Source organism: Amphiura filiformis, chromosome 15 (genome assembly GCF_039555335.1).
Source record: "Amphiura filiformis chromosome 15, Afil_fr2py, whole genome shotgun sequence".
NCBI classification, from domain to species: Eukaryota; Metazoa; Echinodermata; class Ophiuroidea; order Amphilepidida; family Amphiuridae; genus Amphiura; species Amphiura filiformis.
Genome location: NC_092642.1, coordinates 50,287,826 through 50,306,493, shown reverse-complemented (window position 1 = coordinate 50,306,493; position 18,668 = coordinate 50,287,826). Strand labels below are relative to the sequence as shown.

Below are 18,668 nucleotides of genomic sequence, written 5' to 3'. Positions count from 1 at the left end.
CTAAATGCGGATAGGTGTGTGTAGTTCGCCATAACTGGCCTAGTTGATGCGATCTGATTGTGAGGATTCACCATTGCAGCGAAATTACAGCGCTTTGAGTCCTCTAAGATCTGGAGAAAGGCGCTTTATAAATCCAAAATTTTAAAAAATTAAGAAAAAAAGGTCCACAGCTATAGATGCCAAGGTGTATTTGTGTGTGTTTGGGTTTGGCAGTACTGCACTACATGTACCAAGGTTGGGCACATCAATAGCTACATGGTTGAGTTTACCTAAACTTACCAAGACTGGGCACAGCAATTGCTACATGGTTGAGTTTATATAAACTTACCAAGACTGAGCACAGCAATTGCTACATGGTTGAGTTTACATAAACTTACAAAGACTGGGCACAGCAATTGCTAAATGGTTGAGTTTATATAAACTTACCAAGACTAGGCACAGCAATTGCTACATGGTTGAGTTTATATAAACTTACCAAGACTGAGCACAGCAATTGCTACATGGTTGAGTTTACATAAACTTGCCAACACTGGGCACAGCAATTGCTACATGGTTGAGTTTATATAAACTTACCAAGACTGGGTACAGCAATTGCTACATGGTAGAGTTTACCTAAACTTACCAACACTGGGCACAGCAATTGCTACATGGTTGAGTTTACCTAAACTTACCAAGACTGGGCACAGCAATTGCTACATGGTTGAGTTTACCTAAACTTACCAAGACTGGGCACAGCAATTGCTACATGGTTGAGTTTATATAAACTTACCAAGACTGAGTACAGCAATTGCTACATGGTTAAGTTTACATAAACCTACCAAGACTGGGCACATCAATTGCTACATGGTTGAGTTTACATAAACTTATCAAGACTGGGCACAGCAATTGCTACATGGTTGAGTTTATATAAACTTACCAAGACTGAGCACAGCAATTGCTACATGGTTGAGTTTACATAAACTTACCAAGACTGGACACATCAATTGCTACATGGTTGAGTTTACATACACTTACCAAGACTGGGCACAGCAATTGCTACATGGTTGGGTTTATATAAACTTACCAAGACTGGGCACAGCAATTGCTACATAGTTGAGTTTACCTAAACTTACCAAGACTGGACACAACAATTGCTACATGGTTGAGTTTACATAAACTTGCCAAGACTGGGGGCAGCAATTGCTACATGGTTGAGTTTACCTAAACTTACCCAGACTGGACACAGCAATTGCTACATGGTTGAGTTTACATAAACCTACCAAGACTGGACACAGCAATTGCTACATGGTTGAGTTTACACAAACTTACCAAGACTGGACACAGCAATTGATACATGGTTGAATTTACACAAACTTACCAAGACTGGGCACAACAATTGCTACATGGTTGAGTTTATATAAACTTACCAAGACTAGGTACAGCAATTGCTACATGGTTGAGTTTATATAAACTTACCAAGACTGGGCACAGCAATTGCTATATGGTTGAGTTTACATAAACTTACCAAGACTAGCCACAGCAATTGCTACATGGTTGAGTTTACCTAAACTTGCCAAGACTGGACACAGCAATTGCTACATGGCTGAGTTTATCTAAACTTACCAAGACTGGACACAGCAATTGCTACATGGTTCAGTTTATCTAAACTTACCAAGACTGGACACAGTAATTGCTACATGGTTGAGTTTACCTAAACTTGCCAAGACTGGGCACAGCAATTGCTACACGGTTGAGTTTACCTAAATTTGCCAAGACTGGGCACAGCAATCGCTACATGGTTGAGTTTACCTAAACTTACCAAGACTGGGCACAGTAATTACTACATGGTTGAGTTTACCTAAACTTACCAAGACTGGGCACAGCACTTGCTACATGGTTGAGTTTACCTAAACTTACCAAGACTGGGCACAGTAATTGCTACATGGTTGAGTTTACATAAACTTGCCAAGACTGGGCACAGCACTTGCTACATGGTTGAGTTTACCTAAACTTACCAAGACTGGACACAGTAATTGTTATACTAAAATGCAGCAAACCTTTTACAAGCGCGACTACCGTGATGTTGCAAATTCGGCGCTAACAACGCGTACGGCGCACAGTTCATTCATAAATTTCCACTCAGCAACAACATATCGCCTTAGCAGCCAATCAGAGACAAGTGCGTGCAACGCAGTATATACACGATGTATCCTTACAATACGCGCTCGTCAAAGGTTTTCTGCATTTTAGTATACATGGTTAAGTTTACCTAAACTTACCAAGACTGGGCACAGTAATTCCTACATGGTTGAGTTTACCTAAACTTACCAAGACTGGGCACAGTAATTCCTAATGGTTGAGTTTACATAAACTTACCAAGACTGGACACAGCAATTGCTACATGGTTGAGTTTACCTAAACTTACCAAGACTGGGCACAGCAATCGCTACATGGTTGAGTTTACCTAGATTCCAAGGCTTCCCTGAACCATAGCTTCTACAAAATAATAACGGCCTCCTCTGAAATAAAAACAAACGTTCAGAAATATTGAAATCATATCATTGTGTTTTTCAAATCATAGTGACACATACATACATATTAAAACTGCCCCTTAGCATCCAATTCATCACAGACTGATCAGGGCAAAAGAATCAATTTTATTTTTCTGCAGTGTAAATGCCTTTTTGGCACTAATTGCTGCTGCCAAAGCTTGTCACATAAATAAAGGCAGCAAGGCCCGCAGCAAGGTACTTCATAGGAAATATTCTGCAGAATAAAAATACCATATATATGTGACGTGTCCTGTCAAAAGGAGACACTTTAGGCAGGATCGTAAATGGAGAAATAGCCAAAAATCTGCCTGGGGTGATTTTTTCACAATTTGGGTTTGTTGTGAATTGGTGATGTTATTAATGTTAAAAATATTGTCTGATAGTTTCAGACCGGAATATAACTGGAACTTGTATTTTTTGAGAGATTTTCAAGGTAATTCCTACTCTCAACATTGTCATTAATATTTTTATAGGCCAATATCTCAATTTCCAATTTTATAATTTACCATAACTTACGAACTCAATATCTTCGCTTAGGAACATGTCCAATTTCATTGGGGAAAACGGTGTTGTGGAGCAAAATATCTTTATAATTAAGATATGTAAAAACCTCAAAATTGATAACCAGCCCAAAAGGTGTTTTTTTTTTCGGTTTTGGAGTGTCCCTGGACCTATACCTAGATGCTAGGATCATTCATGGTTGACCTAAAAAAAAAAATTCCAAGATGTTTTGTATTTTTAATATGAAAATTGATAATTTGTATTCATGTCATACTCTATTAATGATTTCAAAATGCATTCAAATTCAATGGATTTTGAAATCATTAATAGAGTAGGCCCTATGACATGAATACAAATTATCAATTTTCATATTAAAAATACAAAACATCTTGAAATTTTTTTATTTTTTTATTAGGTCAACCATGAATGATCTAGCATCTAGGTTGGTTTTTTGAGTTTTTTAAATTGAGTATAATCCCACCCCCAATTGTGAAAAATTTCACCCTAAAAAGCGGGTGGGACTATACTCGGACCAATACTGATAATATGGAAAATTAAACTTTCTTAAAAATAACCTCCTAAATTCACTACAGCCTTCTTCAACAGAATGATCTAATCTGACAGGGTCAGATTTACCACAGGGGCAAGTGGGCCCGCACATACATTGTAGGGGTCACAATCTAGAGGGGGCCAAACCAAAATTGATGCCTGTGTGTATTATTTTGACCAAATTAGTCTCATATATGACCATGTTAGCTTGAAAAGTGATAATTTTAATACGCTTTTAAAGACAAATTTTTTAAAATTTCAACCATAATCAACCCGGGAATTAACCTTTTTAGCTTCAACAGGGGAAAAAAATGTGTGTGTTTAGCGCATTTGTACCATCCATAGATCCTGGGGGCCGATCATGTTGTCGCGCCCAGTAATTATTGGAACTGACGTGGTACTACTCCAGACATGAGCCAATTCTGCATAAAAGTGGGTTTTCTTATTTCTAAAGATTTGTTGCGCATTCATGAGATGCTAATTTCTGTTGTGTTGATTTCTTTTGTGACGAACACGCATCTATTCAATTCTCTCTTACTTCACTTTGATCGAGAAATCTATCTACTATCCACAACGACACGATAGTTACTGTGTGGATAGAAGATAGAGGGTAGTAGTATAAACACGTTCAGTCATCATATCGTCTTCAGTTTTAAAATGCATCAAAATATTTTTTTAGATTGTCCAATTTGTCTACAATTTAGCTAGGCTAACATTTATATATCTTAGCTGAAGTATTTGCTTGCTTTTAACCGGAAACACAAGTGCTGAAGTACAAATTCCGACCATATTATGATTCCGTTTAATTTTGCAACCTTGCTTCATCAAAGTTGTTTTGACGACCGACCAGCGCCACTCATTAAATACTAATGGGAAAATCCAGTGCTGGGCAAATCAATCCATCTCCCGATTTGCAAAGGTCGACTTGTCATTGCAAACTGATGGTGATACCCTTCCGGTTTTTGAACATGTGAGCCCAGCACTACACCTGTTGATCACCCATTACAATGGGGACCGTGTGATGTCTGACGATCACTCGAGAAAAATTGACACAAAATGATGTTTTTTGTGAGTACAGTCATGATGAATTGATGAAGAAATATAGCACATGTGTCACTAATATGTCAATAACAATATCCTCATATTTTTGAGACAATAATTAACTTGAGGAAGAAGTTTTTATTCATACATGACATTGGGCCCTGTATGGCAACCAAGCTATCGGTTGAAATGATAGCCATCGAGGTCGCGTCACTGAAGTCATGAAAAGATTACGTGTGTGTATTGTTCTCAGAAAAAAAACAGGTTTTCTACATATATGGCGCTCTAGCTGAAATACAGCAAGATAATGTAAGATAGTAAAATGTAAACCTGTATTTTAGATAGAGTATCTCGAGCTATACTACTCAGTCTGGGAAAGGTCTTTGCAAAATACTGTAGTCTACTTTCGCTCTGTTTCACAGATTTCACACCTCTATCCATGATAACAAAAAATGTACATGTATGTCACTATCATATAAACCTGTTGGCGATAGACCATTTCATTTTTCATTCTGACAAAAATACAGGCGGCGGGTGGCATGATGGTCGGAGAGAGCCGGCAAAACCGCTCGGCCGTATGGCATTTTCCATATACTCGGACGTTAGTTTTGTGGGGTTCATTATCGAACCCCAACGGTTTTAGTTTGTATTTATATTATTTATTTATCATAAGCCTATATATTTGTTTGTGATATTTCAAGCGTTTTAAAATTTCAACATAATCCCATTCAATTACATGGTTGACGATGAAAATTTACTGAATTTAGAGAATGCACGGCGACCACCACCTGCAAAAATACATGTACATTTGATTATTGATATGGTTCCAAATTCGACAACCCAAAATTTGGCAAATATTTATCAACCAAATTTTCATGTACGATATTTCACCGTATTTAAAACTAAACAAGCTCAAAGTTGTATGTGGAGAAGGCGCAAACTTCCAATTTTTGATTACTGCTGCAATTCTGCTTTGTCATTTCTTTAAATCACACAGAAAACTTACTAAATTGCCGAGTGTTTTGAAAATATCACGACTGATGCAAGCCGCCATTTTGGGGATATCCCAAACAAACCAGAACGAGGCTAAGGGAATTCCGTCGACTGAACCCGGAAGTGACAGTGTACATTAACATTATATTTTACATGTTCAGCATGAATACTAGTACACTAATAAGTATAGGCCCCTAGTATGAGAAAAAGGGGCAAATTGGTAAACTTCTCTCGGTCTTAGTTTCTTCCAGTGCAATACATAACTGTTTTTGTTTTATTGAAGTCCCATCCCATTTCTTCTTTTTTTTCTTCTTCTTTTTGGATACTATGCAACATCCCTCGTAGGAACAAGACGCAATGGTACACAGTCACCTAATGTGACTGTGTACCATTTCTTGGTGACAGTTTACCTATTTCTGATGAGCATTGCCAAATTTCATCGTAATTTGCTTTTATATAATTGTGATTAATGTTTTTCCACTACTTTATAATATTGTTGTTATGTATTGTGTGTTAATTTGCTTTAAAATGATACGTTTATATCTTGTACATTAATTTTTGTTATTTAATTTGTCCTAATGAATTTTTAATAAATATATAAACATGAAACGAAAATGTTGCGGAACAATTCTACATGAGTTGATGTGTCTTTTCTTTATCATGAATTAATCTTGTTTGGTACATACATGTATTTTCCACTGAACAGCTTTGCCCATTATTATGTTTTGATGAATCCAAGTGTGTGAAAATATTGGATCCAACACATAATAATGATAAAATTGGATGCTTTACGCCCAATATTTATTGGTCTCGCTATGAGTTTAAAAATATTGGACTCAACTACGTCTCGTCCAATATTTTAAAACTCATAGCTCGACCAATAAATATGGGCTCAATCGATCCAATTTTATATCATTGCCTCTCATCATGCATGATATGCTGAGTTGCAGCAGTCCTGTATATCATATTTGGATCACCATGAAGTGCCATGGATGATCAGTCAATGACTTTCAAAATACTATGGGTCAATCAGTAGCTATCAGTGACATTCAGAAAAGGGTACAAATGTGGGGGTCAACATTGGTCAATGAGTATCTTACATTTTGTAAAAACAAATCGTCTTGCCATCTTGATAGCAACCAAAGCAAATCACTGATAGCTTAATTCTGTTACTGAGTCATTTTTTTTCCAACTTTTTATTCGGGCATTTGGTGAGAGAATCATGTTCCAAAATAAAGATAAAAGGGGGTGTGTCATCCAAGGACCGCCTGGCATTAATCCAAATTACATGCATAAACAAAGCCAAACTAAATACTGCTTGTCTGAATGTGCGTCTCAAGCTCTTTGGGTGGTGGTGGGGTGGGGGTAATAGGGGGGGGGTTGGCCGGCTGATGGGAAGTTACCAAATAATTTTGCTTTTCTGTGCAAATTAAAACATGAAATTTGGAACAAGAGGCAGATGTTTGAAAAACAAAGGAGGCATTAAATGTATAGTGCACCTTTATTTCAGATGGAGATTTTATTTTTGAAATATATAAAAAGCAAAAACTAGTGTCTTGTATACATACTTATGCATTAGCATTATCATGATTGTGTGCAAATTTTATTACAAAAATCAAACTTGTATGTATGTGGTTATTTTGTAGTGGGCCTTCCATTTCACATGGGAAGTCCATGGAGATGAGGGAGGTGGAATCGAAATCTGCCACGGTTATGACGTCATCCATTGGTTTTGTGTGTGAACTTTTTGTCAACTTTAGCATGCAATGACAAGAATCTTAGAGTGACATTTATGTATCCCAGAGATAGAGATGTTTTTCTATATTATCTACAAGTATTGAAGGGGAAAGGTAATTTTTAAGGGGCCAAAATTCACGAAAAATGCCTAAAAATAACTTTTTTTTGCCTCATTGATCACTAATTCAAAACAAAGATATTTTTAATGCCAAAATTCGGCTTTTCAACTGTTCATCGTCGAAAACTCTAACATAGTAGTGGCGTAGACAGGACTTTCTCTGACGGGAGGGGGTGAAGGGGCAAGGTATATTTTAAGGGGCCAAAATTCACGAAAAATGCCTGAAAATACTTTGACAACTTTTTCTGCCTCATTGATCACTAATTCAACAGAAAGATTTTTAAATGCCACAATTCGGCTTTTCAACTGTTCATCCTCAAAAACTCTAACATAGTAGTGGCGTAGACAGGGGCAAGGTATATTTTAAGGGGCCAAAATTCACGAAAAAATGCCTAAAATACTTTGACAACTCTTTCTGCCTCATTGATCACCAGTTCACCACGTAGATATTTTTCAATGCAAAAATTCAGCTTTTTCAACTTTTTCAGCCTCGAAGATTCCAACGTAATAGTGACTTTCTCAGATGGGGAGGGGGTGGGTGAAAGGGCAAGGTAATTTTTAAGGGGCCAAAATTCACGAAAAAATGCCTATAATACTTTGACAACTTTTTCCTCACCAATTCACCACGTATTTTCAACGCCAAAATTCGGCTTTTAAACTTTTCTGCCTCATTGATCATCAATTCACCACGTAGATATTTTCAATGCCAAAATTCGGCTTTTTAACTTGTTCTGCCTCATTGATCATCAGTTCACTAAGTAGATATTTTCAATGCTAAAATTCGGCTTTTTCAACTTTTTCTGCCTCATTGATCATCAGTTCACCACGTAGATATTTTCAATGCCAAAATTCGGCTTCTAACTTTTTCTGCCTCATTGATCATCAGTTCACCACGTAGATATTTTCAATGCCAAAATTCGGCTTTTTAACTTTTTCTGCCTTATTGATCACCAATTCACCACGTAGATATATCAATGCCAAAATTCAGCTTTTTCTGCCTCATTGATCATCAGTTCACCACGTAGATATTTTCAATGCCAAAATTCGGCTTTTTTAACTTTTCCTGCCTCATTGATCATCAGTTCACCACGAAAATATTTTCAATGCCAATATTCGGCTTTTCAACTTTTTCTGCCTCATTTATCATCAGTTCACCACGTAGATATTTTCAATGTCACAATTCGGCTTTTTAACTTTTTCTGCCTTATTGATCACCAATTCACCACGTAGATATTTCAATGCCAAAATTCAGCTTTTTCAACTTTTTCTGCCTCATTGATCATCAGTTCACCACGTAGATATTTTAAATGCCAAAATTCGGCTTTTCAACTTTTTCTGTCTCATTGATCATCAATTCACCACGTAGATATTTTCAATGCCAAAATTCGGCTTTTCAACTTTTTCTGCCTCATTGATCACCAATTCACCACGTAGCTATTTTCAATGCCAAAATTCGGGTTTTTAACTTTTTCTGCCTCATTGATCATCAATTCACCACGTAGATATTTTTCAATGCCAAAATTCGGCTTTTCAACTTTTTCTGCCTCATTGATCATCAATTCACCACGTAGATATTTTAAATGCCAAAATTCGGCTTTTTAACTAGTTCTGCCTTATTGATCATCAGTTCACTAAGTAGATATTTTCAATGCCAAAATTCGGCTTTTTCAACTTTTTCTGCCTCATTGATCATCAGTTCACCACGTAGATATTTTCAATGCCAAAATTCGGCTTTTTAACTTGTTCTGCCTTATTGATCACCAATTCACCACGTAGATATATCAATGCCAAAATTCAGCTTTTTCTGCCTCATTGATCATCAGTTCACCACGTAGATATTTCAATGCCAAAATTCGGCTTTTTCAACTTTTCCTGCCTCATTGATCATCAGTTCACCACGAAAAAAATTTCAATGCCAAAAGTCGGCTTTTCAACTTTTTCTGCCTCATTGATCATCAGTTCACCACGTAGATATTTTCAATGTCAAAATTCGGCTTTTTAACTTTTTCTGCCTTATTGATCACCAATTCACCACGTAGATATTTCAATGCCAAAATTCGGCTTTTTAACTTGTTCTGCCTCATTGATCATCAGTTCACTAAGTAGATATTTTCAATGCCAAAATTCGGCTTTTTCAACCTTTTCTGCCTCATTGATCATCAGTTCACCACGTAGATATTTTCAATACCAAAATTCGGCTTTTTAATTTTTTCTGCCTCATTGATCATCAGTTCACCACGTAGATATTTTCAATGCCAAAATTCGGCTTTTTAACTTTTTCTGCCTTATTGATCACCAATTTACCACGTAGATATATCAATGCCAAAATTCGGCTTTTTCAACTTTTTTCTGCCTCATTGATCATCAGTTCACCACGTAGATATTTTCAATGCCAAAATTCGGCTTTATCAACTTTTCCTGCCTCATTGATCATCAGTTCACCACGAAAATATTTTCAATGCCAATATTCGGCTTTTCAACTTTTTCTGCCTCATTGATCATCAGTTCACCACGTAGATATTTTCAATGTCAAAATTCGGCTTTTTAAATTTTTCTGCCTTATTGATCACCAATTCACCACGTAGATATTTCAATGCCAAAATTCAGCTTTTTAACTTTTTCTGTCTCATTGATCATCAATTCGCCACGTAGATATTTTCAATGCCAAAATTCGGCATTTCAATTTTTATGCCTCATTGATCATCAATTCACCACGTAGATATTTCAATGCCAAAATTCAGCTTTTTCAACTTTTTCTGCCTCATTGATCACCAATTCACCACGTAGATATTTTCAATGCCAAAATTCGGGTTTATAACTTTTTCTGCCTCATTGATCATCAATTCACCACGTAGATATTTTTCAATGCCAATATTCGGCTTTTCAACTTTTTCTGCCTCATTGATCATCAGTTCACCACGTAGATATTTTCAATGCCAAAATTCGGCTTTTCAACTTTTTCTGCCTCATTGATCATCAATTCACCACGTAGATATTTTAAATGCCAAAATTCGGCTTTTTAACTAGTTCTGCCTCATTGATCATCAGTTCACTAAGTAGATATTTTCAATGCCAAAATTCGGCTTTTTCAACTTTTTCTGCCTCATTGATCATCAATTCACCACGCAGATATTTTCAATGCCAAAATTCGGCTTTTTAACTTGTTCTGCCTCATTGATCATCAGTTCACTAAGTAGATATTTTCAATGCCAAAATTCGGCTTTTTCAACTTTTTCTGCCTCATTGATCATCAGTTCACCACGTAGATATTTTCAATGCCAAAATTCGGCTTTTTAACTTTTTCTGCCTTATTGATCACCAATTCACCACGTAGATATTTCAATGCCAAAATTCAGCTTTTTCAACTTTTTCTGCCTCATTGATCATCAGTTCACCACGTAGATATTTTAAATGCCAAAATTCGGCTTTTCAACTTTTTCTGTCTCATTGATCATCAATTCACCACGTAGATATTTTCAATGCCAAAATTCGGCTTTTCAACTTTTTCTGCCTCATTGATCACCAATTCACCACGTAGCTATTTTCAATGCCAAAATTCGGGTTTATAACTTTTTCTGCCTCATTGATCATCAATTCACCACGTAGATATTTTTCAATGCCAAAATTCGGCTTTTCAACTTTTTCTGCCTCATTGATCATCAATTCACTAAGTAGATATTTTCAATGTCAAAATTCGGCTTTTCAACTTTTTCTGCCTCATTGATCATCAATTCACCACGCAGATATTTTCAATGCCAAAATTCGGCTTTTTAACTTGTTCTGCCTCATTGATCATCAGTTCACTAAGTAGATATTTTCAATGCCAAAATTCGGCTTTTTCAACTTTTTCTGCCTCATTGATCATCAGTTCACCACGTAGATATTTTCAATGCCAAAATTCGGCTTTTAACTTTTTCTGCCTTATTGATCACCAATTCACCACGTAGATATATCAATGCCAAAATTCAGCTTTTTCTGCCTCATTGATCATCAGTTCACCACGTAGATATTTCAATGCCAAAATTCGGCTTTTTCAACTTTTCCTGCCTCATTGATCATCAGTTCACCACGAAAAATTTTCAATGCCAAAAGTCGGCTTTTCAACTTTTTCTGCCTCATTGATCATCAGTTCACCACGTAGATATTTTCAATGTCAAAATTCGGCTTTTTAACTTTTTCTGCCTTATTGATCACCAATTCACCACGTAGATATTTCAATGCCAAAATTCGGCTTTTTAACTTGTTCTGCCTCATTGATCATCAGTTCACTAAGTAGATATTTTCAATGCCAAAATTCGGCTTTTTCAACCTTTTCTGCCTCATTGATCATCAGTTCACCACGTAGATATTTTCAATGTCAAAATTCGGCTTTTTAAATTTTTCTGCCTTATTGATCACCAATTCACCACGTAGATATTTCAATGCCAAAATTCAGCTTTTTAACTTTTTCTGTCTCATTGATCATCAATTCGCCACGTAGATATTTTCAATGCCAAAATTCGGCATTTCAATTTTTTATGCCTCATTGATCATCAATTCACCACGTAGATATTTCAATGCCAAAATTCAGCTTTTTCAACTTTTTCTGCCTCATTGATCACCAATTCACCACGTAGATATTTTCAATGCCAAAATTCGGGTTTATAACTTTTTCTGCCTCATTGATCATCAATTCACCACGTAGATATTTTTCAATGCCAATATTCGGCTTTTCAACTTTTTCTGCCTCATTGATCATCAGTTCACCACGTAGATATTTTCAATGCCAAAATTCGGCTTTTCAACTTTTCTGCCTCATTGATCATCAATTCACCACGTAGATATTTTAAATGCCAAAATTCGGCTTTTTAACTAGTTCTGCCTCATTGATCATCAGTTCACTAAGTAGATATTTTCAATGCCAAAATTCGGCTTTTTCAACTTTTTTTCTGCCTCATTGATCATCAATTCACCACGCAGATATTTTCAATGCCAAAATTCGGCTTTTTAACTTGTTCTGCCTCATTGATCATCAGTTCACTAAGTAGATATTTTCAATGCCAAAATTCGGCTTTTTCAACTTTTTTCTGCCTCATTGATCATCAGTTCACCACGTAGATATTTTCAATGCCAAAATTCGGCTTTTTAACTTTTTCTGCCTTATTGATCACCAATTCACCACGTAGATATTTCAATGCCAAAATTCAGCTTTTTCAACTTTTTCTGCCTCATTGATCATCAGTTCACCACGTAGATATTTTAAATGCCAAAATTCGGCTTTTCAACTTTTTCTGTCTCATTGATCATCAATTCACCACGTAGATATTTTCAATGCCAAAATTCGGCTTTTCAACTTTTCTGCCTCATTGATCACCAATTCACCACGTAGCTATTTTCAATGCCAAAATTCGGGTTTATAACTTTTTCTGCCTCATTGATCATCAATTCACCACGTAGATATTTTTCAATGCCAAAATTCGGCTTTTCAACTTTTTCTGCCTCATTGATCATCAATTCACTAAGTAGATATTTTCAATGTCAAAATTCGGCTTTTCAACTTTTTCTGCCTCATTGATCATCAATTCACCACGCAGATATTTTCAATGCCAAAATTCGGCTTTTTAACTTGTTCTGCCTCATTGATCATCAGTTCACTAAGTAGATATTTTCAATGCCAAAATTCGGCTTTTTCAACTTTTTCTGCCTCATTGATCATCAGTTCACCACGTAGATATTTTCAATGCCAAAATTCGGCTTTTTAACTTTTTCTGCCTTATTGATCACCAATTCACCACGTAGATATATCAATGCCAAAATTCAGCTTTTTCTGCCTCATTGATCATCAGTTCACCACGTAGATATTTCAATGCCAAAATTCGGCTTTTTCAACTTTTCCTGCCTCATTGATCATCAGTTCACCACGAAAAAATTTTCAATGCCAAAAGTCGGCTTTTCAACTTTTTCTGCCTCATTGATCATCAGTTCACCACGTAGATATTTTCAATGTCAAAATTCGGCTTTTTAACTTTTTCTGCCTTATTGATCACCAATTCACCACGTAGATATTTCAATGCCAAAATTCGGCTTTTTAACTTGTTCTGCCTCATTGATCATCAGTTCACTAAGTAGATATTTTCAATGCCAAAATTCGGCTTTTTCAACCTTTTCTGCCTCATTGATCATCAGTTCACCACGTAGATATTTTCAATACCAAAATTCGGCTTTTTAATTTTTTCTGCCTCATTGATCATCAGTTCACCACGTAGATATTTTCAATGCCAAAATTCGGCTTTTTTAACTTTTTCTGCCTTATTGATCACCAATTTACCACGTAGATATATCAATGCCAAAATTCGGCTTTTTCAACTTTTTCTGCCTCATTGATCATCAGTTCACCACGTAGATATTTTCAATGCCAAAATTCGGCTTTTTCAACTTTTCCTGCCTCATTGATCATCAGTTCACCACGAAAATATTTTCAATGCCAATATTCGGCTTTTCAACTTTTTCTGCCTCATTGATCATCAGTTCACCACGTAGATATTTTCAATGTCAAAATTCGGCTTTTTAACTTTTCTGCCTTATTGATCACCAATTCACCACGTAGATATTTCAATGCCAAAATTCAGCTTTTTAACTTTTTCTGTCTCATTGATCATCAATTCGCCACGTAGATATTTTCAATGCCAAAATTCGGCATTTCAATTTTTCTGCCTCATTGATCATCAATTCACCACGTAGATATTTCAATGCCAAAATTCAGCTTTTTCAACTTTTTCTGCCTCATTGATCACCAATTCACCACGTAGATATTTTCAATGCCAAAATTCGGGTTTATAACTTTTTCTGCCTCATTGATCATCAATTCACCACGTAGATATTTTTCAATGCCAATATTCGGCTTTTCAACTTTTTCTGCCTCATTGATCATCAGTTCACCACGTAGATATTTTCAATGCCAAAATTCGGCTTTTCAACTTTTTCTGCCTCATTGATCATCAATTCACCACGTAGATATTTTAAATGCCAAAATTCGGCTTTTTAACTAGTTCTGCCTCATTGATCATCAGTTCACTAAGTAGATATTTTCAATGCCAAAATTCGGCTTTTTCAACTTTTTCTGCCTCATTGATCATCAATTCACCACGCAGATATTTTCAATGCCAAAATTCGGCTTTTTAACTTGTTCTGCCTCATTGATCATCAGTTCACTAAGTAGATATTTTCAATGCCAAAATTCGGCTTTTCAACTTTTTCTGCCTCATTTATCATCAATTCGCCACGTAGATATTTTCAATGCCAAAATTCGGCATTTCAATTTTTTATGCCTCATTGATCATCAATTCACCACGTAGATATTTCAATGCCAAAATTCAGCTTTTTCAACTTTTTCTGCCTCATTGATCACCAATTCACCACGTAGATATTTTCAATGCCAAAATTCGGGTTTATAACTTTTTCTGCCTCATTGATCATCAATTCACCACGTAGATATTTTTCAATGCCAATATTCGGCTTTTCAACTTTTTCTGCCTCATTGATCATCAGTTCACCACGTAGATATTTTCAATGCCAAAATTCGGCTTTTCAACTTTTTCTGCCTCATTGATCATCAATTCACCACGTAGATATTTTAAATGCCAAAATTCGGCTTTTTAACTAGTTCTGCCTCATTGATCATCAGTTCACTAAGTAGATATTTTCAATGCCAAAATTCGGTTTTTTCAACTTTTTCTGCCTCATTGATCATCAATTCACCACGCAGATATTTTAAATGCCAAAATTCGGCTTTTTAACTAGTTCTGCCTCATTGATCATCAGTTCACTAAGTAGATATTTTCAATGCCAAAATTCGGCTTTTTCAACTTTTTCTGCCTCATTGATCATCAGTTCACCACGTAGATATTTTCAATGCCAAAATTCGGCTTTTTAACCTTTTTCTGCCTTATTGATCACCAATTCACCACGTAGATATTTCAATGCCAAAATTCAGCTTTTTCAACTTTTTCTGCCTCATTGATCATCAGTTCACCACGTAGATATTTTAAATGCCAAAATTCGGCTTTTCAACTTTTTCTGTCTCATTGATCATCAATTCACCACGTAGATATTTTCAATGCCAAAATTCGGCTTTTCAACTTTTTCTGCCTCATTGATCACCAATTCACCACGTAGCTATTTTCAATGCCAAAATTCGGGTTTATAACTTTTTCTGCCTCATTGATCATCAATTCACCACGTAGATATTTTTCAATGCCAAAATTCGGCTTTTCAACTTTTTCTGCCTCATTGATCATTCAATTCACTAAGTAGATATTTTCAATGTCAAAATTCGGCTTTTCAACTTTTTCTGCCTCATTGATCATCAATTCACCACGCAGATATTTTCAATGCCAAAATTCGGCTTTTTAACTTGTTCTGCCTCATTGATCATCAGTTCACTAAGTAGATATTTTCAATGCCAAAATTCGGCTTTTTCAACTTTTTCTGCCTCATTGATCATCAGTTCACCACGTAGATATTTTCAATGCCAAAATTCGGCTTTTTAACTTTTTCTGCCTTATTGATCACCAATTCACCACGTAGATATATCAATGCCAAAATTCAGCTTTTTCTGCCTCATTGATCATCAGTTCACCACGTAGATATTTCAATGCCAAAATTCGGCTTTTTCAACTTTTCCTGCCTCATTGATCATCAGTTCACCACGAAAAAATTTTCAATGCCAAAAGTCGGCTTTTCAACTTTTTCTGCCTCATTGATCATCAGTTCACCACGTAGATATTTTCAATGTCAAAATTCGGCTTTTTAACTTTTTCTGCCTTATTGATCACCAATTCACCACGTAGATATTTCAATGCCAAAATTCGGCTTTTTAACTTGTTCTGCCTCATTGATCATCAGTTCACTAAGTAGATATTTTCAATGCCAAAATTCGGCTTTTTCAACCTTTTCTGCCTCATTGATCATCAGTTCACCACGTAGATATTTTCAATGCAAAATTCGGCTTTTTAATTTTTTCTGCCTCATTGATCATCAGTTCACCACGTAGATATTTTCAATGCCAAAATTCGGCTTTTTAACTTTTTCTGCCTTATTGATCACCAATTTACCACGTAGATATATCAATGCCAAAATTCGGCTTTTTCAACTTTTCTGCCTCATTGATCATCAGTTCACCACGTAGATATTTTCAATGCCAAAATTCGGCTTTTTCAACTTTTCCTGCCTCATTGATCATCAGTTCACCACGAAAATATTTTCAATGCCAATATTCGGCTTTTCAACTTTTTCTGCCTCATTGATCATCAGTTCACCACGTAGATATTTTCAATGTCAAAATTCGGCTTTTTAACTTTTTCTGCCTTATTGATCACCAATTCACCACGTAGATATTTCAATGCCAAAATTCAGCTTTTTAACTTTTTCTGTCTCATTGATCATCAATTCGCCACGTAGATATTTTCAATGCCAAAATTCGGCATTTCAATTTTTTCTGCCTCATTGATCATCAATTCACCACGTAGATATTTCAATGCCAAAATTCAGCTTTTTCAACTTTTTCTGCCTCATTGATCACCAATTCACCACGTAGATATTTTCAATGCCAAAATTCGGGTTTATAACTTTTCTGCCTCATTGATCATCAATTCACCACGTAGATATTTTTCAATGCCAATATTCGGCTTTTCAACTTTTTCTGCCTCATTGATCATCAGTTCACCACGTAGATATTTTCAATGCCAAAATTCGGCTTTTCAACTTTTTCTGCCTCATTGATCATCAATTCACCACGTAGATATTTTAAATGCCAAAATTCGGCTTTTTAACTTGTTCTGCCTCATTGATCATCAGTTCACTAAGTAGATATTTTCAATGCCAAAATTCGGCTTTTTCAACTTTTTCTGCCTCATTGATCATCAATTCACCACGCAGATATTTTCAATGCCAAAATTCGGCTTTTTAACTTGTTCTGCCTCATTGATCATCAGTTCACTAAGTAGATATTTTCAATGCCAAAATTCGGCTTTTTCAACTTTTTCTGCCTCATTGATCATCAGTTCACCACGTAGATATTTTCAATGCCAAAATTCGGCTATTTAACTTTTTCTGCCTTATTGATCACCAATTCACCACGTAGATATATCAATGCCAAAATTCAGCTTTTTCTGCCTCATTGATCATCAGTTCACCACGTAGATATTTCAATGCCAAAATTCGGCATTTTCAACTTTTCCTGCCTCATTGATCATCAGTTCACCACGAAAATATTTTCAATGCCAAAAGTCGGCTTTTCAACTTTTTCTGCCCCTCATTGATCATCAGTTCACCACGTAGATATTTTCAATGCCAAAATTCGGCTTTTTAACTTTTTCTGCCTCATTGATCATCAGTTCACCACGTAGATATTTTCAATGCCAAAATTCGGCTTTTTAACTTTTTCTGCCTTATTGATCACCAATTCACCACGTAGATATATCAATGCCAAAATTCAGCTTTTTCTGCCTCATGGATCATCAGTTCACCACGTAGATATTTTCAATGCCAAAATTCGGCTTTTTCAACTTTTCCTGCCTCATTGATCATCAGTTCACCACGAAAATATTTTCAATGCCAATATTCGGCTTTTCAACTTTTTCTGCCTCATTGATCATCAGTTCACCACGTAGATATTTCAATGCCAAAATTCAGCTTTTTCAACTTTTTCTGCCTCATTGATCATCAGTTCACCACGAAAATATTTTCAATGCCAAAAGTCGGCTTTTCAGCTTTTTCTGCCTCATTGATCATCAGTTCACCACGTAGATATTTTCAATGTCAAAATTCGGCTTTTTAACTTTTTCTGCCTTATTGATCACCAATTCACCACGTAGATATTTCAATGCCAAAATTCAGCTTTTTCAACTTTTTCTGCCTCATTGATTATCAGTTCACCACGTAGATATTTTAAATGCCAAAATTCGGCTTTTCAACTTTTTCTGTCTCATTGATCATCAATTCACCACGTAGATATTTTCAATGCCAAAATTCGGCTTTTCAACTTTTTCTGCCTCATTGATCACCAATTCACCACGTAGCTATTTTCAATGCCAAAATTCGGGTTTATAACTTTTCTGCCTCATTGATCATCAATTCACCACGTAGATATTTTCAATGCCAAAATTCGGCTTTTCAACTTTTCTGCCTCATTGATCATCAATTCACTAAGTAGATATTTT

At 35.8% G+C, this 18,668-nt stretch overlaps 1 protein-coding gene across 1 annotated transcript in view; it reads right to left on the bottom strand.

The window, feature by feature from the left end:
* The window catches only part of LOC140171787 (ethylmalonyl-CoA/methylmalonyl-CoA epimerase-like), a 90,433-nt gene extending 84,751 nt beyond the window's left edge, over window positions 1-5,682 (bottom strand). The window contains exons 1-2 of the mRNA XM_072195116.1: window positions 5,629-5,682; window positions 2,405-2,498 (exon numbers count right to left, since the gene is read on the bottom strand). Of these exons, the coding sequence (XP_072051217.1) occupies window positions 2,405-2,498; window positions 5,629-5,676 (142 nt within the window). The 5' untranslated portion in view covers window positions 5,677-5,682. The remainder of the gene's footprint in view (window positions 1-2,404; window positions 2,499-5,628) is intronic.
* Window positions 5,683-18,668: the final 12,986 nt, after the last annotated feature.